Here is a 16,456-nt window from a genome sequence, read left to right as displayed (position 1 = left end):
TATAAGATTTTGGCAATAAAGTAAAAATATTACAAGGACAAAGTTGAAATAGCTGAAAATATTTTCTTTCAAAAAACAGAAGAAATGACAATAATCTCATAATATTAAGATTTTTAAAAATTCATTTTGGGGTTAGGCCCAGTTTGGGACCTTTTTTACCGGCTAAAAATGCTTCTTTCCTGGGAAGGAACCGGCTTCTCCGGGGACTACAGCGAGTACTTTGGCCTCCACGTGGATGAAGACTCTCTGGTGTACCTGATGTTGGCCAATCACATCCTACACACCCTCTACCCCGACTGCATCACCATCGCAGAGGTAAAAGTCCTCCTTTGCAATGACACCGCCCGCAGCTGCTATTAGCCAAGGACGCTTCATCATTAGGCTTCATTGCTTCCTTAAGTATTCATCGGTGTCGTTAGCACATCACGCTGTAGTCCATGGCATGTCATGCTTGTTGAGCACAGCCACATCGCACACTAAGGCGGGCGTGTCCAATGTGTGGCCGATTTTACATTTTAAAAATAGTACAACAAAAAAACAGCAGCAGCACAATTTATTTTTTTTTTACTTTTAAATGTTATGCTACTAAAATATTTCTAACTCAAAAAGGCTCTGTACACTTGATATTTTACTGTTTTGTATTTTTAGTTTTCTTGTGAGCTGATATATTTACAATGTACAATAAAAAAATAGAAGAAGAAGAACTTAGAAGAACAAAAAGAAAGAATACATCCACGTCAAAGGAAAAAGGTGATTGCGTGATTGACACACGTTATTCCAAGACTCCGGCAGGCCGCATAAAGTCATGTGACAGGCCACATCTGGCTCCCGGACCTTGGCTTTGACACCTGTGGGCTAGCATGCGACTGGATCTTGGTCGTAACGAAACCGCTGAGCAAAGCGGGGATTTGCTGTATGACGTAACCACGTAATGATGTATAAGAGTCTTCATGACCTCCAAGCGTAAAAAGAAGTTAACCACAGTTTTCCACAGGACGTGTCAGGGATGCCCGCCCTCTGCAGGGGAGTGGAGGAGGGAGGGCTTGGCTTTGATTACCGCCTCGCCATGGCCATTCCTGACAAATGGATTCAGGTACGCTGATGCACTTCCTCCTGTAATTGCTCGCTTGGTTTTAGCCATTTTTGTCCTTCTCATCATTATTCTTATCAAGCCTGCCTTTTGCAGATGCAAGCATGAATGTCTGAAACGTGAATGTTTTTTTTGTCAAATATTGTAGTACACATAGCATAGTATGCTGCACAGTGGTACGTGTAGGTACACGGTGTCTTTTTCAGCCTATAATAAAGCTCCTCCAGTCAACAATCCAACTCCAAATTCACCGTCTTTCAGCTTTTACCCCAGCATGATCTAATCTGAACAGTCTATGTTTTGTATTGTTACATCCGCTATGCCGCTTTTGCTCTTTTTCCACAAATGATGAGGTGACGATCAAAGCGCTCACATGAGATTTGGTTAACACACAAAGACAAAAATATGCAAGAAATCAAAGGAGGATGTATTTTCCACAGCCTTTCTCAAAAATGATGTGCCTCATAAAAGGAACAGGGTGAGCAATGGTGATACAATGCATAAGAACACCGGTAAGGAAGACATTTGCAATAAAGTAAGCACTTGTTTATCATGGTTCATTGTTCCCAGACCCACCGTGATAAGTCTTCGCCTAACTAGGATTTCTAATCTAGAAATTGAAGTTTTTTCCACAGGTGGAACAAAGAACAGCTGTACGACCTTGTAAATACACTTTTGAGCGCTATGAGAGCTCTCTAGACATGAAATAACACCCCTATAGTCACCTTTACACTCATATTACCCAAGATAGTAGACATAATAAAAGTAAGACATATCAGAGCACAGAGAAAAGATGTTTACAACCTTCTAAATACACTTTTGAACATGATTAGAGCCCTCTAGACATGAAATAACACCCCTATAGTCACCTTTACACTCCTATTACCCAATATAGTAGACATAATAAAAGTAAGACATATCAGAGCACAGAGAAAAGATGTTTACAACCTTCTAAATACGCTTTTGAACATGATTAGAGCCCTCTAGACATGAAATAACACCCCTACAGTCACCTTTACACTCCTATTACCCAATATAGTAGACATAATAGAAGTAAGACATATCAGAGCACAGAGAAAAGATGTTTACAACCTTCTAAATACGCTTTTGAACATGATTAGAGCCCTCTAGACATGAAATAACACCCCTACAGTCACCTTTACACTCCTATTACCCAATATAGTAGACATAATAGAAGTAAGACGTATCAGAGCACAGAGAAAAGATGTTTACAACCTTCTAAATACACTTTTGAACATGATTAGAGCCCTCTAGACATGAAATAACACCCCTACAGTCACCTTTACACTCCTATTACCCAATATAGTAGACATAAAAGAAGTAAGACATATCAGAGCACAGAGAAAAGATGTTTACAACCTTCTAAATATGCTTTTGAACATGATTAGAGCCCTCTAGACATGAAATAACACCCCTATAGTCACCTTTACACTCCTATTACCCAAGATAGTAGACATAATAAAAGTAAGACATATCAGAGCACAGAGAAAAGATGTTTACAACCTTCTAAATACGCTTTTGAACATGATTAGAGCCCTCTAGACATGAAATAACACCCCTACAGTCACCTTTACACTCCTATTACCCAAGATAGTAGACATAATAAAAGTAAGACATATCAGAGCACAGAGAAAAGATGTTTACAACCTTCTAAATACGCTTTTGAACATGATTAGAGCCCTCTAGACATGAAATAACACCCCTATAGTAACCTTTACACTCCTATTACCCAATATGTTAGACATAAGAGAAAATAAGGCATATTAGACATAGAAAACCTGTTTACCACCTTCTAAACATGCTTTCTAACATTAATAGAGCTCTGTAGACATGAAATAACACCCCTATAGTCACCTTTACACTCCTATTACCCAAGATAGTAGACATAATAAAAGTAAGACATATCAGAGCACAGAGAAAAGATGTTTACAACCTTCTAAATACGCTTTTGAACATGATTATAGCCCTCTAGACATGAAATAACACCCCTACAGTCACCTTTACACTCCTATTATCCAATATAGTAGACATAATAGGAGTAAATAACACATATTAGACTGTTACAAACTGTTTACAACCTTCTAAATAAGCTTATGAACATTATTAGAGACATGAAATAACACCCCTATAGTCACCTTTACACTCCTATTACAAGATTTAAGATAGTAGACAAAAGAAGCTAAAGTAAGACAAAATATATGGCCACAAATGGGTAAAAGTTGCTTAAATATGTACATTTGTGTACATATGTAGATTTTTGAAAAATGTGAAAGTGAAGGCATGAACCTCAGAGCTCAAAGTGGTGAGGGATTACTGTATATCAGGGGTGTCCAAGGTGCCCGAGGGCCTTTTGTGACCCGCAACTTATTTTTTTATTGGCCCGTGACACTGTGAAGAAACAAAATTAAACCAAAAATCCATCAGAAACTGGAAAAATTGAGTAAAAAGTCAAACTGTAAAGGAAAGAAGCTCCAACTAATAATAAAGCAGAGCTTTGTCTTTCAATATAATTTTTGTTTTATTCAGCCTTTTTACAAAAACAAAAAGCCTTTTCTTTTTGTTCATATGGAGCCAGCACTCATTCTTTCCTTTTCCCCCCATCCTTAACCCGTCCTCTCGACAGAACAAGAAGGTCATTATTTATCTCCTCCAACAAAGACATATGAATAAATGGGGCGTTGTTATCGTGAAAATAAAAGCAACTGACCCGCTCATTCATGGTGACCTTCCTCTTCAATGGCTAATTGATGCTACTTCCTGTTTGGTGGACCAATGAATCTTTCAGAATATGTGCTGGGACCACACCGGTCTTAGGTCATCTTGTAGAGCCAGGCCAGGCTTTCTTTGGCTGAACACTTGAATAGTAATGGGTTGAATACTAACCCATTTAGCCCATTGTAGATGTATAATAATAATAATATCAGTCATAGAAAAGTGAATAGTAATTTTAGAACGGTGGTACGTGTATCAACAAAGAAGTCCGTGTATGTTTAGTGAGAATCTGGACAAAGGTGCAGATACAGGAATTTATTTTTGAGGCACTTAACCTTTTCAAAGAAGGACCTACTACTAAAGTACTAGTCAAAGATCCTCTACAAGTGACAGGAGGAGTCTGCTGCTTTTAAGGACCAAAACTGTAAAAAGCAAGACAAAGATCCTCTATAAGACAGGACGGTTCTGCTCTTTTCAAGGTCATACTGCAACAATGGTAGCCAAAGATCCTCTATATGACAGGAACACTCTGCTATCTTTAAGGACCCACTACAAACATTTTAGTCAAAGATCCTTTACAAGTATGTCACAGGAGGAGTCTGCTGCTTTTAAGGACCAAAATTGTAAGAAGCAAGACAAAGATCCTCTATAAGACAGGACGGTTTTGCTCTTTTCAAGGTCATACTGCAACAATGGTAGCCAAAGATCCTCTATATGACAGGAACACTCTGCTATCTTTAAGGACCCACTACAAACATTTTAGTCAAAGATCCTTTACAAGTATGTCACAGGAGGAGTCTGCTGCTTTTAAGGACCAAAATTGTAAGAAGCAAGACAAAGATCCTCTATAAGACAGGACGGTTCTGCTTTTTTAAAGGACATACTGCAACAATGGTAGCCAAAGATCCTCTATATGACAGAAACACTCTGCTATCTTTAAGGACCCACTACAAACATTTTTGTCAAAGATCCTTTACAAGTATGTCACAGGAGGAATCTGCTGGTTTCAAGGACCAAAACTGTAAAATGTCTTGCATTTTGGCAAAGACGAAAGGGCTCTGCTGTTTTAAGGACAGACTACAAAAATACGAGTCAAAGATCCTCTAGTAAAGTATATGGAAAGAGGATTCTTACAGGATACAGAACAAAGATCCTTGAAAGGCAGGTGTACTCTGCAAAATGTGGTTTTAAGGCCCTATACTGCAAGAATCTGCTCGGTCCCAAAAAAAGTGATACTCTCTCATCCAGTAGTGAAATGTAAAATTAATATTTACAGTGGTACAAAAAAGTTTGGCCACCACTAATAATTTTCCTGATTTTCCTTTTATAAATCACTGTTGGTTGTTGGGATCAGCCATTTCAGTTAAATATATCGTATAGCAGACCAATATAGTGATAGATGAGAAATGGAATGATGTTTATAGGATTTATAGAAAAACAAAAGTAGGCCAGTGCCTAAATTTGGGCACCCTTGTTGTTTTATTGATTAGAATACCTTTAGCACTAATTATTGGAACACAACATTTGTTTGGTAAGCTCACTGACCCTTGGCCAATCATGAGAAAGGGTATTTAAGGTGGCCAATTGCAAGTTGTTCTCCTCTTTGCATCTTCTCAGAAGAGTAGCACCATGGTAGCCTCAAAAGCTAGGTCAGAGATTTCAGCTGTCAGGTTCCACTCTGAGGAGCATAGTGGGGAAATGGAAGACCACAAGCACAATTCTAGTTAAGGCCCGGAGTGGCAGGCCAAGACAATGTCATATAAGCAGAGGCGAAGGATGGTGAGAACAGTCCAACTCAACCTACAGACCAGCTCCAAAGACCTACAACATGATCTTGGTGCAGATGGAGTCACTGTGCATCGTTCAACTATTCCGCTATTCTGGCAGAGTCATTCGGAAGATGCCTTTTCTGCACACATGTGGCTTGAGCTATGCTAAAGCACATTTGGACAAGCCAGCTTCATTTTGGAATAAGGTGCTGTGGACTGATGAAACCAAAATGGAGTTATTTGGACATACCAAGGGACGGTATGCACTGCGGATGAAGAACACAGCATTCCAAAACAAACACTTGCTACCCACAGTAACATTTGGTGGTGGTTCCATCATTATGTGGTGCTGTGTGGCCAGTGCAGGTACTGCTGATCTTCAAGTTCAAGTTCAAGTTGAAGGTGGCATGGATTCCAGTTAGTATCAGCAGATTCTTGCCAACAGTGTTCAAGAATCAGTGACAGTTGAAGTTGTGGCGGGGCTGGATACTTCCAACAAGGCAATGACCCTAAACACTGCTCTAATTCTACTAGGATTCTAGAGGAACAAGTACAACGTTCCGGAATGGCCATCTCCATCCCCAGACCTGAATATTATTGAAAATCTGATTTAAAGCAGGCTGTCCATGTTTGGAAACCATCAAACCTGACTCAAGTGGAGACGTTTTGGAAAGGAGAATGGTCAAAAATACCTTCAACCAGAATCTAGACCCTCATTGGAAACTATAGGAAGCATTTATTCCTGCAAAATGAGGATCTACAAAAAAAAATTTGGGGTGCCCAAATTTAGGCACCTGCCTACTTTTGTTGAAATAATTATTTCTTTCTGTAGATCTGTAGATCCTATAAACTATCATTGTGTTGGTCTGCTATTTGATATATTTAACTGAAATGGCTGATCCCAACAACCAGTCATTTACAAAGGAAAATCTTGGAAAATTGGGGAAAAGGGGTGGCTGTTCTGCCATCACAGAGCGCTCGTTCACCCTGGAGGGCAAATTCTCGGCACCAAAACAACTTCAACAACAAGCATTGAAGCACCCTTTAGCTCACCTCTTCAGCCCTCAAGTGCTTAATGGCCCACCATGAAGGGAAAAACATTAGCCGATGATGAAGATGGTCACATGGCTTTTTTAGTTTGCTCCCAATGGTTTTTGACAAGATGGCGCTTCAGACCTTCTTCCTCTTTGTGTTCCTGCGACTAATCATAGAGCAGAGCGATGTCATATTGTGATACGTTTTAGTTTGCTTTGATCAAAAATAGATCTGGCGTAGATCCGCCAGAGAAGATGTTTCCGACTTAGCCACGGTCGAGCAATCAGACCCCGACTGTACGCCGCTTTTCAAGAAGAACGTGTTCAAACTTCACTAAAGTCAAAAAAAAAATAAGCCACATGTGACCTTGATAGCGCACGCTGCGGTTGATCGTGCTTCTCGGGTAGGGCGCGGTTGTGCAAGTGTACGCATCGTTCATCAAGACGGTCGCTCACAGCGGTGGCTGTTACTCGGCGTGCTGAAGATGGAGAGCGACTGACCTTCCTCGCTCCTTCTTTTACCGGCGCTCAAGAAACACCCGCGGGGTTAAACTCGGGAGTTCCCCGGGATCGTATGACTTGGAGAAATAATACGGCTCTAGTGCACGACATTAAAACGCATCATTTTTGTAAATATGACTTACATTTTTAATACTTTAAAATGCAATAACGTGTATCTCTTGTTTACATGCGCCTTTCTGAAAGGTCACCATGCAATGACACAACTAAAGATGAGAGATGGGCGCAATGTTGTTTTGCAACCCCGGAGGCACGGCGGAGGTTAAGTGTACGTACTGTATGTATTACGTCCTGTTCTCTGATTGGTTTATCACAGCCGGCGTACATATTACATTCTGTGTCAGCAGGAAATCGTCCAATGGTCTTACCAAATTAGCACGACAACATTTTTACAGGGAACGCAATGCACACATCAGTCATACCTTCGATTCATTCATTCATTCATTTTCTACCTCTTATCCTCACGAGGGTCGCGGGGGTTGCTGGAGCCTATCCCAGCTGTCTTTAGACGGGAGGCGGGGTACACCCTGAACTGGTTGCCAGTCAATCACAGGGCACATATAGGCTTACCATCGATTTTTGGTAATGGTTTTATTTCATTTGAACATGCATCAGATTACAATTGAATGCATCCCATAATCAGTTCCCAGTTCCACATGTCCAAAAGGAGTAGGAAGAAGCAAAGCTTATTAAATCCTACCCCTCCATCTGGTACTTTTACAATAACTAACTGTTACATTTGTTCACTTCCTGCTTTCCATAATACAGTTTAAGGTAGTTTTTTTTTTTTTTTTTTTTTAAATAATGTACCTCGTACCGAAGTATATGGTGATATGAGCATCCAATGCCATAATGGGTACCATAGTGCGTGTCAATATAGTGATATGTATAGCACATCATGACTGGTTCAAGACTCTTCATCCTTGGATTTAGCAAATTTATTTTATTTATAAATTTATTTTATTAATTTTTATTAATTTTTTTTTAGTTTTTAAGAAATTTTTAATTTTTTTTTATTTTTTGTCTTGTACCAAAGTACTCGGTGATATGAGCATCCAATGCCATAATGTGTACCATAGTGCATGTCAATATAGTGATATATATAGCACATCATGACTGGTTCAAGACTCTTCATCCTTGGATTTAGCAAACATCAACTGCTTGTATTGTTTCTTGAATTGGCTCATCGTTGTGCATTGTTTGATTCCCTTACTCAATCCATTCCATAGTTTGATTCCACATACTGAAATGCTATGGCTAGCATAACGTAGTCCTAGCATAGAAGTGTTTCAAATGTACTTCTTCCCTGAGATCATATTTCTCCTCTCTTGTAGAGAAGTATTGGATGACATTTTTAGCTAATTGCTTATTTTTAGCCTTATGCATTATTTTAGCTGTTTGAAGATGAACTATATCAGCAAGTTGAAGTATTTGTGATTTTACAAATAAGGACTTTGTATGTTCTCTGTAGGCGGCATTATGAATTATCCTTACTGACCTTTTTTGCAGTATATTTAGCAAGTGAAGATTGCTTTTATAGTTATTACCCCATATTTCCACACAATAAGTAAGATATGGTAGAACCAGAGAGCACATTTCTGATTGAGAACAGAAATTCAAATTAAAGCTTCTAAGTGAATCTTATAATGCGGAAAATACAGTAAATATAATTTTTTTTAAAAACCCAACCCAGGGAGAATTTTATTCACAGATTTCAAAGCTCAGCTATCAGGCAAGACAGGTTGGATGAGAAGAAAAAAAAAGCCATGAAGAGCGGTTTATTTCTAGACACCACGTTGGGTGAATCTGTGCTTCCGCGAGCGCGGCCGCACGCTGCGTTCCGTCCTCGCCGTGACTCATTTGATGTGAGTCATTTAGCGGCTGTGTGAGGCCCAACAGGCTGTGGAAAATGAAGATATCCTCATAATAGGAGCTGATAAGACGCTTGCTTTTTTGAGGGTGCGGGGGGGGGGCGATCCAACGTGATTATGAGCGTAAGATGCTGTCGCTCCTAATGGCGGCTGGAACGAGCGCCTTACCCTGCAGCGACAGTGGATGGAGATGTACTTTTTACAATTACAGCCGCTTGCAGCTGGAATTAGAAACGGGAGCTCTGACCTCCGAGTCAATCGTCCCCGTTCTTCTTCTTTTCTTTCACCCCATTTATTATAATTGAATGAAAATATCAGTGGACACAGCTCTGTCTCTTTCTGCTGCACACTCTTTGCTGTGTCCATCACAGTGGAACGGGCCTTTCAATTAGACGGACTCATCAGAATTCAGGCTGCGAGCGGCGAGGATGTGCTGCGTCTTGTTTATGCGGCGCCATGCTTTCTTTTGACCTCCTCTGCTGCTTCACCTCCCTGGATTTATATGGGATAATGACCCTCCTGGGCCTCCGTTGTTTCATGCAGGAAGATGTCCATCCACTTTCTACAATTGTTAAAAGTCAAACAAAACAGGAGGACGAGGGAGCGATGAAAGAGGATGTTGCTATAGAAACCGAAGCAAGAAGAATTGCTTTGATGTTGTTTTGTTGGTTTGTTTGCTGGATTGCACAAATACCAAATGGAGGAATCCATTCGATTTTGGTGTAAATCAGAATACAAAAATATGTTTCATTTTCGGGAACAACTGGACAAAATTGTTAAAAAAAAATAATAATTTTGTGGTTGTCTTAGCGTTCACACGAGCATGTTGTACAGCAAAGAACATCAACATAAAGGGAGGACTTGGTTGGAAAATGGTGACATATAACACGACTTATTATATTATATGATTTAATTCAACTGCCATTAGCCCGAAGTCAGCTGGGATAGGCTCCAGCATACCCCCGTCAGGATAAGCGGCATAGAAAATGGACGGATGGATGAATTTAACTCAAATATGGTAAACCATATTTGCTGGATTTGAATATGTTGTTTATTTTGCTATTCTGACATCTTCAATTTATTAAAAAAAAAAGACTTCTAAAGTGTACTTTTATAGACTTTTCATGAAATATTACATGAAGTAACTCAAATATCAAACCAAAATGTCATCTGCTGAATATGTGTTGTATAGAGTCAATATAGGGAAGTATAGAACACATATGTACTGTATGCTAGTTTTGTATTCTGACATATTTACCAGCTCAGATTTCAGAAAAAGCTTGTAAAGCATACTTTTAAAGAGTTTTGTGTCATATTCCATGACCGCACTCCCAATGATCTCAACCAAAATGCCATCTGTCAGGTTGTGTATGTAGGTTTCTGATATTTTTACAGTCTTAGATTTGACAAAAAGCTTTTAAAATATACTTTGAAAGAGCAAATTATATAGATTCCAAACCAAAATGTTGCCATCCATTGGCCAATCAACTGCTCAGATGGGAATAATGTTTTATTTAGTTAAAATAGCAAAATTAATGTTTTAAACCTCTGTTGGTACTGTATTCTTAGTTCAGTTGCTGTGTGATGATTATAGCCTTCTATCTAAGATATGTGTTACTACTGTTTTATCAACTCTTCACATAATCACTGACTGATATGAAAAGTACTGGCCGTTAGGAGGTCAAAAGTAGGTCAAAAGTAGGTTCAAATTTGTGCGGAAAACATTGCTGCCAGGTGACCACAAAAGCACCCCTGACATCAGCGGTGCAAGCCAGCGGAATGTTGCACACTATGATAGCTCACACCCCGTCCATCTGGGAGATACCACCATAAAGCTGTGAGCTCCAGACGCAAAATCCCTCTTTTTCTCGTCGGGAGGTTGCGGGAGGACATTAGAAGACACATTTTTGCCCAGAATTCGGAGTTTGTGACTCTATTCCAGGGGTGCTCATTAAGTCGATCGCGATCTACCGGTCGATCGCGGAGGTGGTACTGGTCGATCGCTGGTCGATCGCGGCGTGACATTAAAAAAATATCATCCCAGCATCAATGCCGTCACTTGATTGATATACAGGGCAGCCATTCAGATGACAACTGAATGTTGCCCTTCGGGCGACCAATCAAATCAAACAACGTCTCTAAGTGCAGCAGAACTTACGATGTCAGCCTATCATCCATCCCCGTTACTTGATTGACATACAGGACAACCAGTCAGATGACAACTGAATTTTGACCTTTAGGTCACCGCTCATGCGTAAACAACGATGCAAAGTGCTAAGCTAGTCGGCGAATTGCGTCAGATTTTAAGCCCTCGCTAAAGTTTATGGTCACTAAAATGAGTGAAGGAGCTGGACCAAGTAAAAAGGCAAAAACTGGACCAAGTAAAAAGGCAAAAAACATATGACTTCCATACGGATATGGAATATTATACGGATATTATGATACGGATATTATCCATGACTGATAAACATTTGGAAGTGTGCTTGAGGCTGGCTATCAGCAGCTACTGTCCGGACTATGCATCCCTGGCTGGTTCAATTCAGTGCAAGTCATCAAAGTAAACTCAGGTAATTACAAAAAATGTTAATAGTTAATTATGTGTGTTTTGCAATATTGGCTCATTTGGTTATGTAAGGTACATCAACATACATTGTACGTACAAATAATCCTCAATACATTTGAAAATAAATAGATGTTTTGCATTTTTGTAGTGGGTAGATCATTTTGACTCGGTCATTTTAAGAGTAGCTCGCATGCTGAAAAAGTGTGAGCACCCCTGGTCTATTCTGTCTGACATGTTTACAATACATTTTATTCACCTTCTTCTGGTGTGTGAGTCTTACAGTCTCTAATAATTAGAGATGAACAAACACGTAATGGGAGGTGAAATGTATTGAACAGAGGGGTTCTTGAGGCCTTTATGAGGTAGCGGAGAACTTCCTTTCCAACAGATGACACTGTCAGTCAGACTGTTATATTGACTAATGACCTCCTGCGTCGTGAGTTCCTTATATAGCTCATGATTGGCTCCTGCCAAAGGAGGAGTTACCGTGTCCTCACCGACTCGCGAGTAGCACAGTATTTAAACGATTAGTAGTAGCTAGCTAGTAGCCTGTGTACTGTGTTGGCAGTGGGTACACCTTTGTACTGAACATACACAATCTAATTCTGAGGATTGTCACCGTGTGTTGTTAAAAATATGTCTTTGTTACAAAAAATTCACTAAACCAGAAGCCTAATTCTGTTGGGCAAACCAAACAAATGAGACGCTGTGAGAAATAAAACGCCAAACTAAACTAATTCCCGACCCTTGTTTGATGTTTATTAGCAAATACGCATGTGAGGTTTGCGTTATTTCCCCCCACAGCTGCCATCAAACGAGTCCTCCTCCGCACCTGCTGATGGTCGCCCCCACTGAAGGTCGCTGTAATGACCCTTGAAGCTGCACTTGATTTCGCTCTCTTTTTTTTTTTTACATTTTATTTCCGGCTCTGCCTAATTAATCGGAGCGCTCTGGCTGGCTGGCTGCTGACAGCGGGCTTGTAAAGTAAGATTTGTTGCGCTGCTCATTACCGTTGATGAAGTGGAGTGTCGGCGGCGCCAGGAGGCTCGGGCCGGTCGAGGCCCGACGTGGTCGAGCCTGCGGTCGTCAGGCGGGTCGCTCTTGTCTGCGCTTGGACGGCGCCGCTCGCGGATTAATTGCTCCCACGGCATCGGTGCGGTTGCAGTGAGCGGGAATGATTTGGATGTAAAGAGTGTGAGAGTGGAAGCTTGTAAGAAGACAATAGAAACATCTTTACCTTGATTTTGTCACACTTCAAGTCATGCTGAATTGATCATAAATCCATATTTACCTTTTTCCGCTGTTGGAAAATCTACATTTGACACAGATTTTATGGTAACAGCCATATTTTCCTACTTTTCAGCACAGCGGGTGCCACAATAGCATCGCAACAGCGTTCAAAACAATAATAATAACAATATGCTTCACATGAAGCTAACATTATTATTTTTATATCTTTAGACCGCACAGAAACGGTGAAAAGATTAATTCATTCATTCATTTTCTACCGCTATTTCCTCATGAGGGTCGCGGAGGTGCTGGAGCCTATCCCAGCTGTCTTTGGGTGAGAGGCGGGGTACACCCTGGACTGGTCGCCAGCCAATTACAGGGCACATATAGGCGTACCATCGATTTTTGGTAATGGTTTAATTTCATTTGAACATACATCAGATTACAATTGAGTGCATAATCAGTTCCCAGTTCCACATGTCCAAAAGGAGTAGGAAGAAGCAAAGCTTATGAAATCCTACCCCTCCATCTGGTACTTTTACAATCACTAACTGTTACATTTGTTCACTTCCTGCTTTCCATAATACAGTTTAAGGTTTTTTTTGTTTGTTTTTTTAATAATTCATTCATTTTCTACCAATTATCCTCACAAGGGTCGCGAGGGTGCTGGAGCCTATCCCAGCTGTCTTTAGGCGAGAGGCGGGGTACACCCTGGACTGGTGACAGGGCACATATAGGCGTACCATCGATTTTTGGTAATGGTAATGGTTTAATTTCATTTGAACATGCATCAGATTACAATTGAATGCATCACATAATCAGTTCACAGTTCCACGTGTCCAAAAGGAGTAGGAAGAAGCAAAGCTTATGAAATCCTACCCCTCCATGTGGTACTTTTACAATCAGTAACTGTTACATTTGTTCACTTCCTGCTTTCCATAATACAGTTTAAGTTTTTTTTTGTTTGTTTTTTTAATAATTCATTAATTTTCTACCAATTATCCTCACGAGGGTCGCGAGGGTGCTGGAGCCTATCCCAGCTGTCTTCAGGGCGAGAGGCGGGGTACACCCTGGACTGGTGGCCAGCCAATCACAGGGCACATATAGACAAACAACCATTCACACTCACATTCACACCTATGGACAATTTGGAGTCGCTAATTAACCTAGCATGTTTTTGGAATGTGGGAGGAAACCGGAGTACCCGGAGAAAACCCACGCATGCACGGGGAGAACATGCAGAGATGGCCGAGGGTGGAATTGAACCCTGGTCTCCTAGCTGTGAGGTCTGCGCACTAACCACTCGACCGCCGTGCCGCCGGTGAAAAGATGATGGGCACAATTCCAAAAAAGTCCACTTTTGGTTGAATTAAAGAGGTTTTCCGGGCCCAAGGCTACGGAAAGTCCATGCAGGTCGGAAGCTGGACCGTATGTTGAGTACACAGGAAGTGTCTGCAGAAGACAAAGTGTTCTGCTGAGGTGTCCTGCACGGGGTAATATGTGCCCAGAAGGCCGAGGTGAAGAAGTGTTATCTGTATTAACGGCAGAAGAGCCACTATTTAGTTGGAGCAGTCAGTTCATCGCCGACGTATCGATCGGCGCAATTTACTCCCTTTTGCTCCGAGGATTTACTTCTCTGTCTGTCGAGTAATATAAAGGTTTCCTCGCCTGCCACTCAGCTGTCACGGCCAATTCCACCCGGCACGCTTCTTCAGCCTTCGCCCACTGGCCCGTCCTGCCGTGTCTATCACCGAGGGTTCAGACCAGAAAGTGGCTTAAAGCGCACTCCTGTTCGGTGGTTGCTAACCGTGAAGGGTTATTAGCCGTGATGATCGCGGGGGCGGCATCGTGTGGGACCGGTGACCCCTGGGAAAATGACTCCCTGGCAGGAGCCTTATTGATTCCTCGCTGGGATTTATTGTCAGATCCCTCCGTTTGGATGAAAGGCATGTGACCTTGCCCATGTCTGCTGGGGAGATGCCGCCTGCCTCCCCACCCACCCGTGGGCTGCAGGGGAGTTATTAAAAAGTCCATTAAAGCCATTCATTGGGTGGACATAAGTCACAGGGCAGATATAGACATGTCAAAACACAGATTGATCCAAGAAGGAAGTGTAACCCGGAGACAACAGCAGAAAGGTAGAAATACCGCCTGCAACCGAAATCGCCGGCTTTGGACATCAGTCAGAGCCCCCAAATGGACCTCTCAGGCTCATCTATCATGATGGGTTTTTTTTTTTTTCCTTTCTTTTCCAATAAGCCATCTTTGTTGTGGTGCAGATCCTGAAGGAGCTGAAAGACGAAGACTGGAACATTGGCAACATCGTCCACACGCTGACCAACAGGCGTTATGGAGAGAAGAGCATCGCCTACGCTGAAAGTCACGACCAGGTTGGCTTTTTTGTTCTGCATTATTTTTCCGCAGTGCATCAACTGAAGCTTTTCCAGTAAGGTATTTCATAAAGACAGACAAAAAAAAGCCAAATGAGAAGGGAAGGTGTGATTTGAAGGACACTTCAGGTGGCTGATGTCGATGCGTTCTCACTTCTACAGTGTGTTCTTGTTGCTTGTTTGGCTGCATGCTTTTAACAGTATGTGCTAGGGAGTACCATTATGTTCTAAAGTCAAAATCCTCATTAGACAAGAACATATACAGTACAGTCAATGTTCTAACTTGGGGGGCGCCCAAACATTTTTCCACACCCTTCCACAAAGCCTGGTTCGGGCAAAATCCTCAGAAACTCATTCATTCATTCATTCATTCATTTTCTACCGCTTTTTCCTCACGAGGGTCGCGGGGGGGTGCTGGAGCCTATCCCGAGAGGCGGGGTACACCCTGGACTGGTCGCCAGTCAATCACAGGACACATATAGACAAACAACCATTCACACTCACATTCATACCTATGGACAATTTGTCGCCAATTAACCTAGCATGTTTTTGGAATGTGGGAGGAAACCGGAGTACCCGGAGAAAACCCACGCATGCACGGGGAGAACATGCAAACTCCACACAGAGATGGCCGAGGGTGGAATTGAACCCTGGTCTCCTAGCTGTGAGGTCTGCGTGCTAACCACTAGACCTCCGTGCTGCCCAAAGCACGAATTAACAATGATAATTTGTGACCAGTGCTATTTTTAGAAGATGCCTCGCGGGCGCCTTCAGTGGTCCACGTGGGCGCATGGGCGCCCGCGGGCACAGCGTTGGTGACCCCTGGTATACACCATGTCTATTTAGCCCATGAACGCAATATTCCGTGTCAAAATAATCAAAAATGGCCGTTACTGAATGAGTTAATGTGGATATTCTTAGCATATCTATTACAAAATATTTAAGTGTCAAAGTATCATTTATCACTGCGGCCCGTGCTGGACAACGTGTGGTGTAGGGGTTGGGTGGTCTCTCCAATGTAGAGGTTATTACACTACTGACTACTACACCCTCACAGGACACATATAGACAAACAACCATTCACACTCATTCACATTCATACCTATGGACAATTTGGAGTGGCCAATTAACCTAGCATGTTTTTGGAATGTGGGAGGAAACCGGAGTACCCGGAGAAAACCCACGCATGCACGGGGAGAACATGCAAACTCCACACAGAGATGGCCGAGGGTGGAATTGAACCCTGGTCTCCTAGCT

The 16,456-nt window shown here is 41.7% G+C and overlaps 1 protein-coding gene across 1 annotated transcript in view; it reads left to right on the top strand.

Moving 5' to 3' along the window:
- gbe1b (glucan (1,4-alpha-), branching enzyme 1b) overlaps positions 1-16,456 on the top strand; it is a 94,666-nt gene that overhangs the window by 45,696 nt on the left and 32,514 nt on the right. The window contains exons 9-11 of the mRNA XM_058079408.1: positions 188-315; positions 995-1,093; positions 15,089-15,199. Coding sequence (XP_057935391.1) covers positions 188-315; positions 995-1,093; positions 15,089-15,199 — 338 coding nt within the window. The remainder of the gene's footprint in view (positions 1-187; positions 316-994; positions 1,094-15,088; positions 15,200-16,456) is intronic.

The sequence above is a fragment of the Doryrhamphus excisus genome, chromosome 8 (assembly GCF_030265055.1).
Source record: "Doryrhamphus excisus isolate RoL2022-K1 chromosome 8, RoL_Dexc_1.0, whole genome shotgun sequence".
Taxonomy (NCBI): domain Eukaryota; kingdom Metazoa; phylum Chordata; class Actinopteri; order Syngnathiformes; family Syngnathidae; genus Doryrhamphus; species Doryrhamphus excisus.
This window is presented reverse-complemented; position numbering and strand designations above follow the sequence as displayed.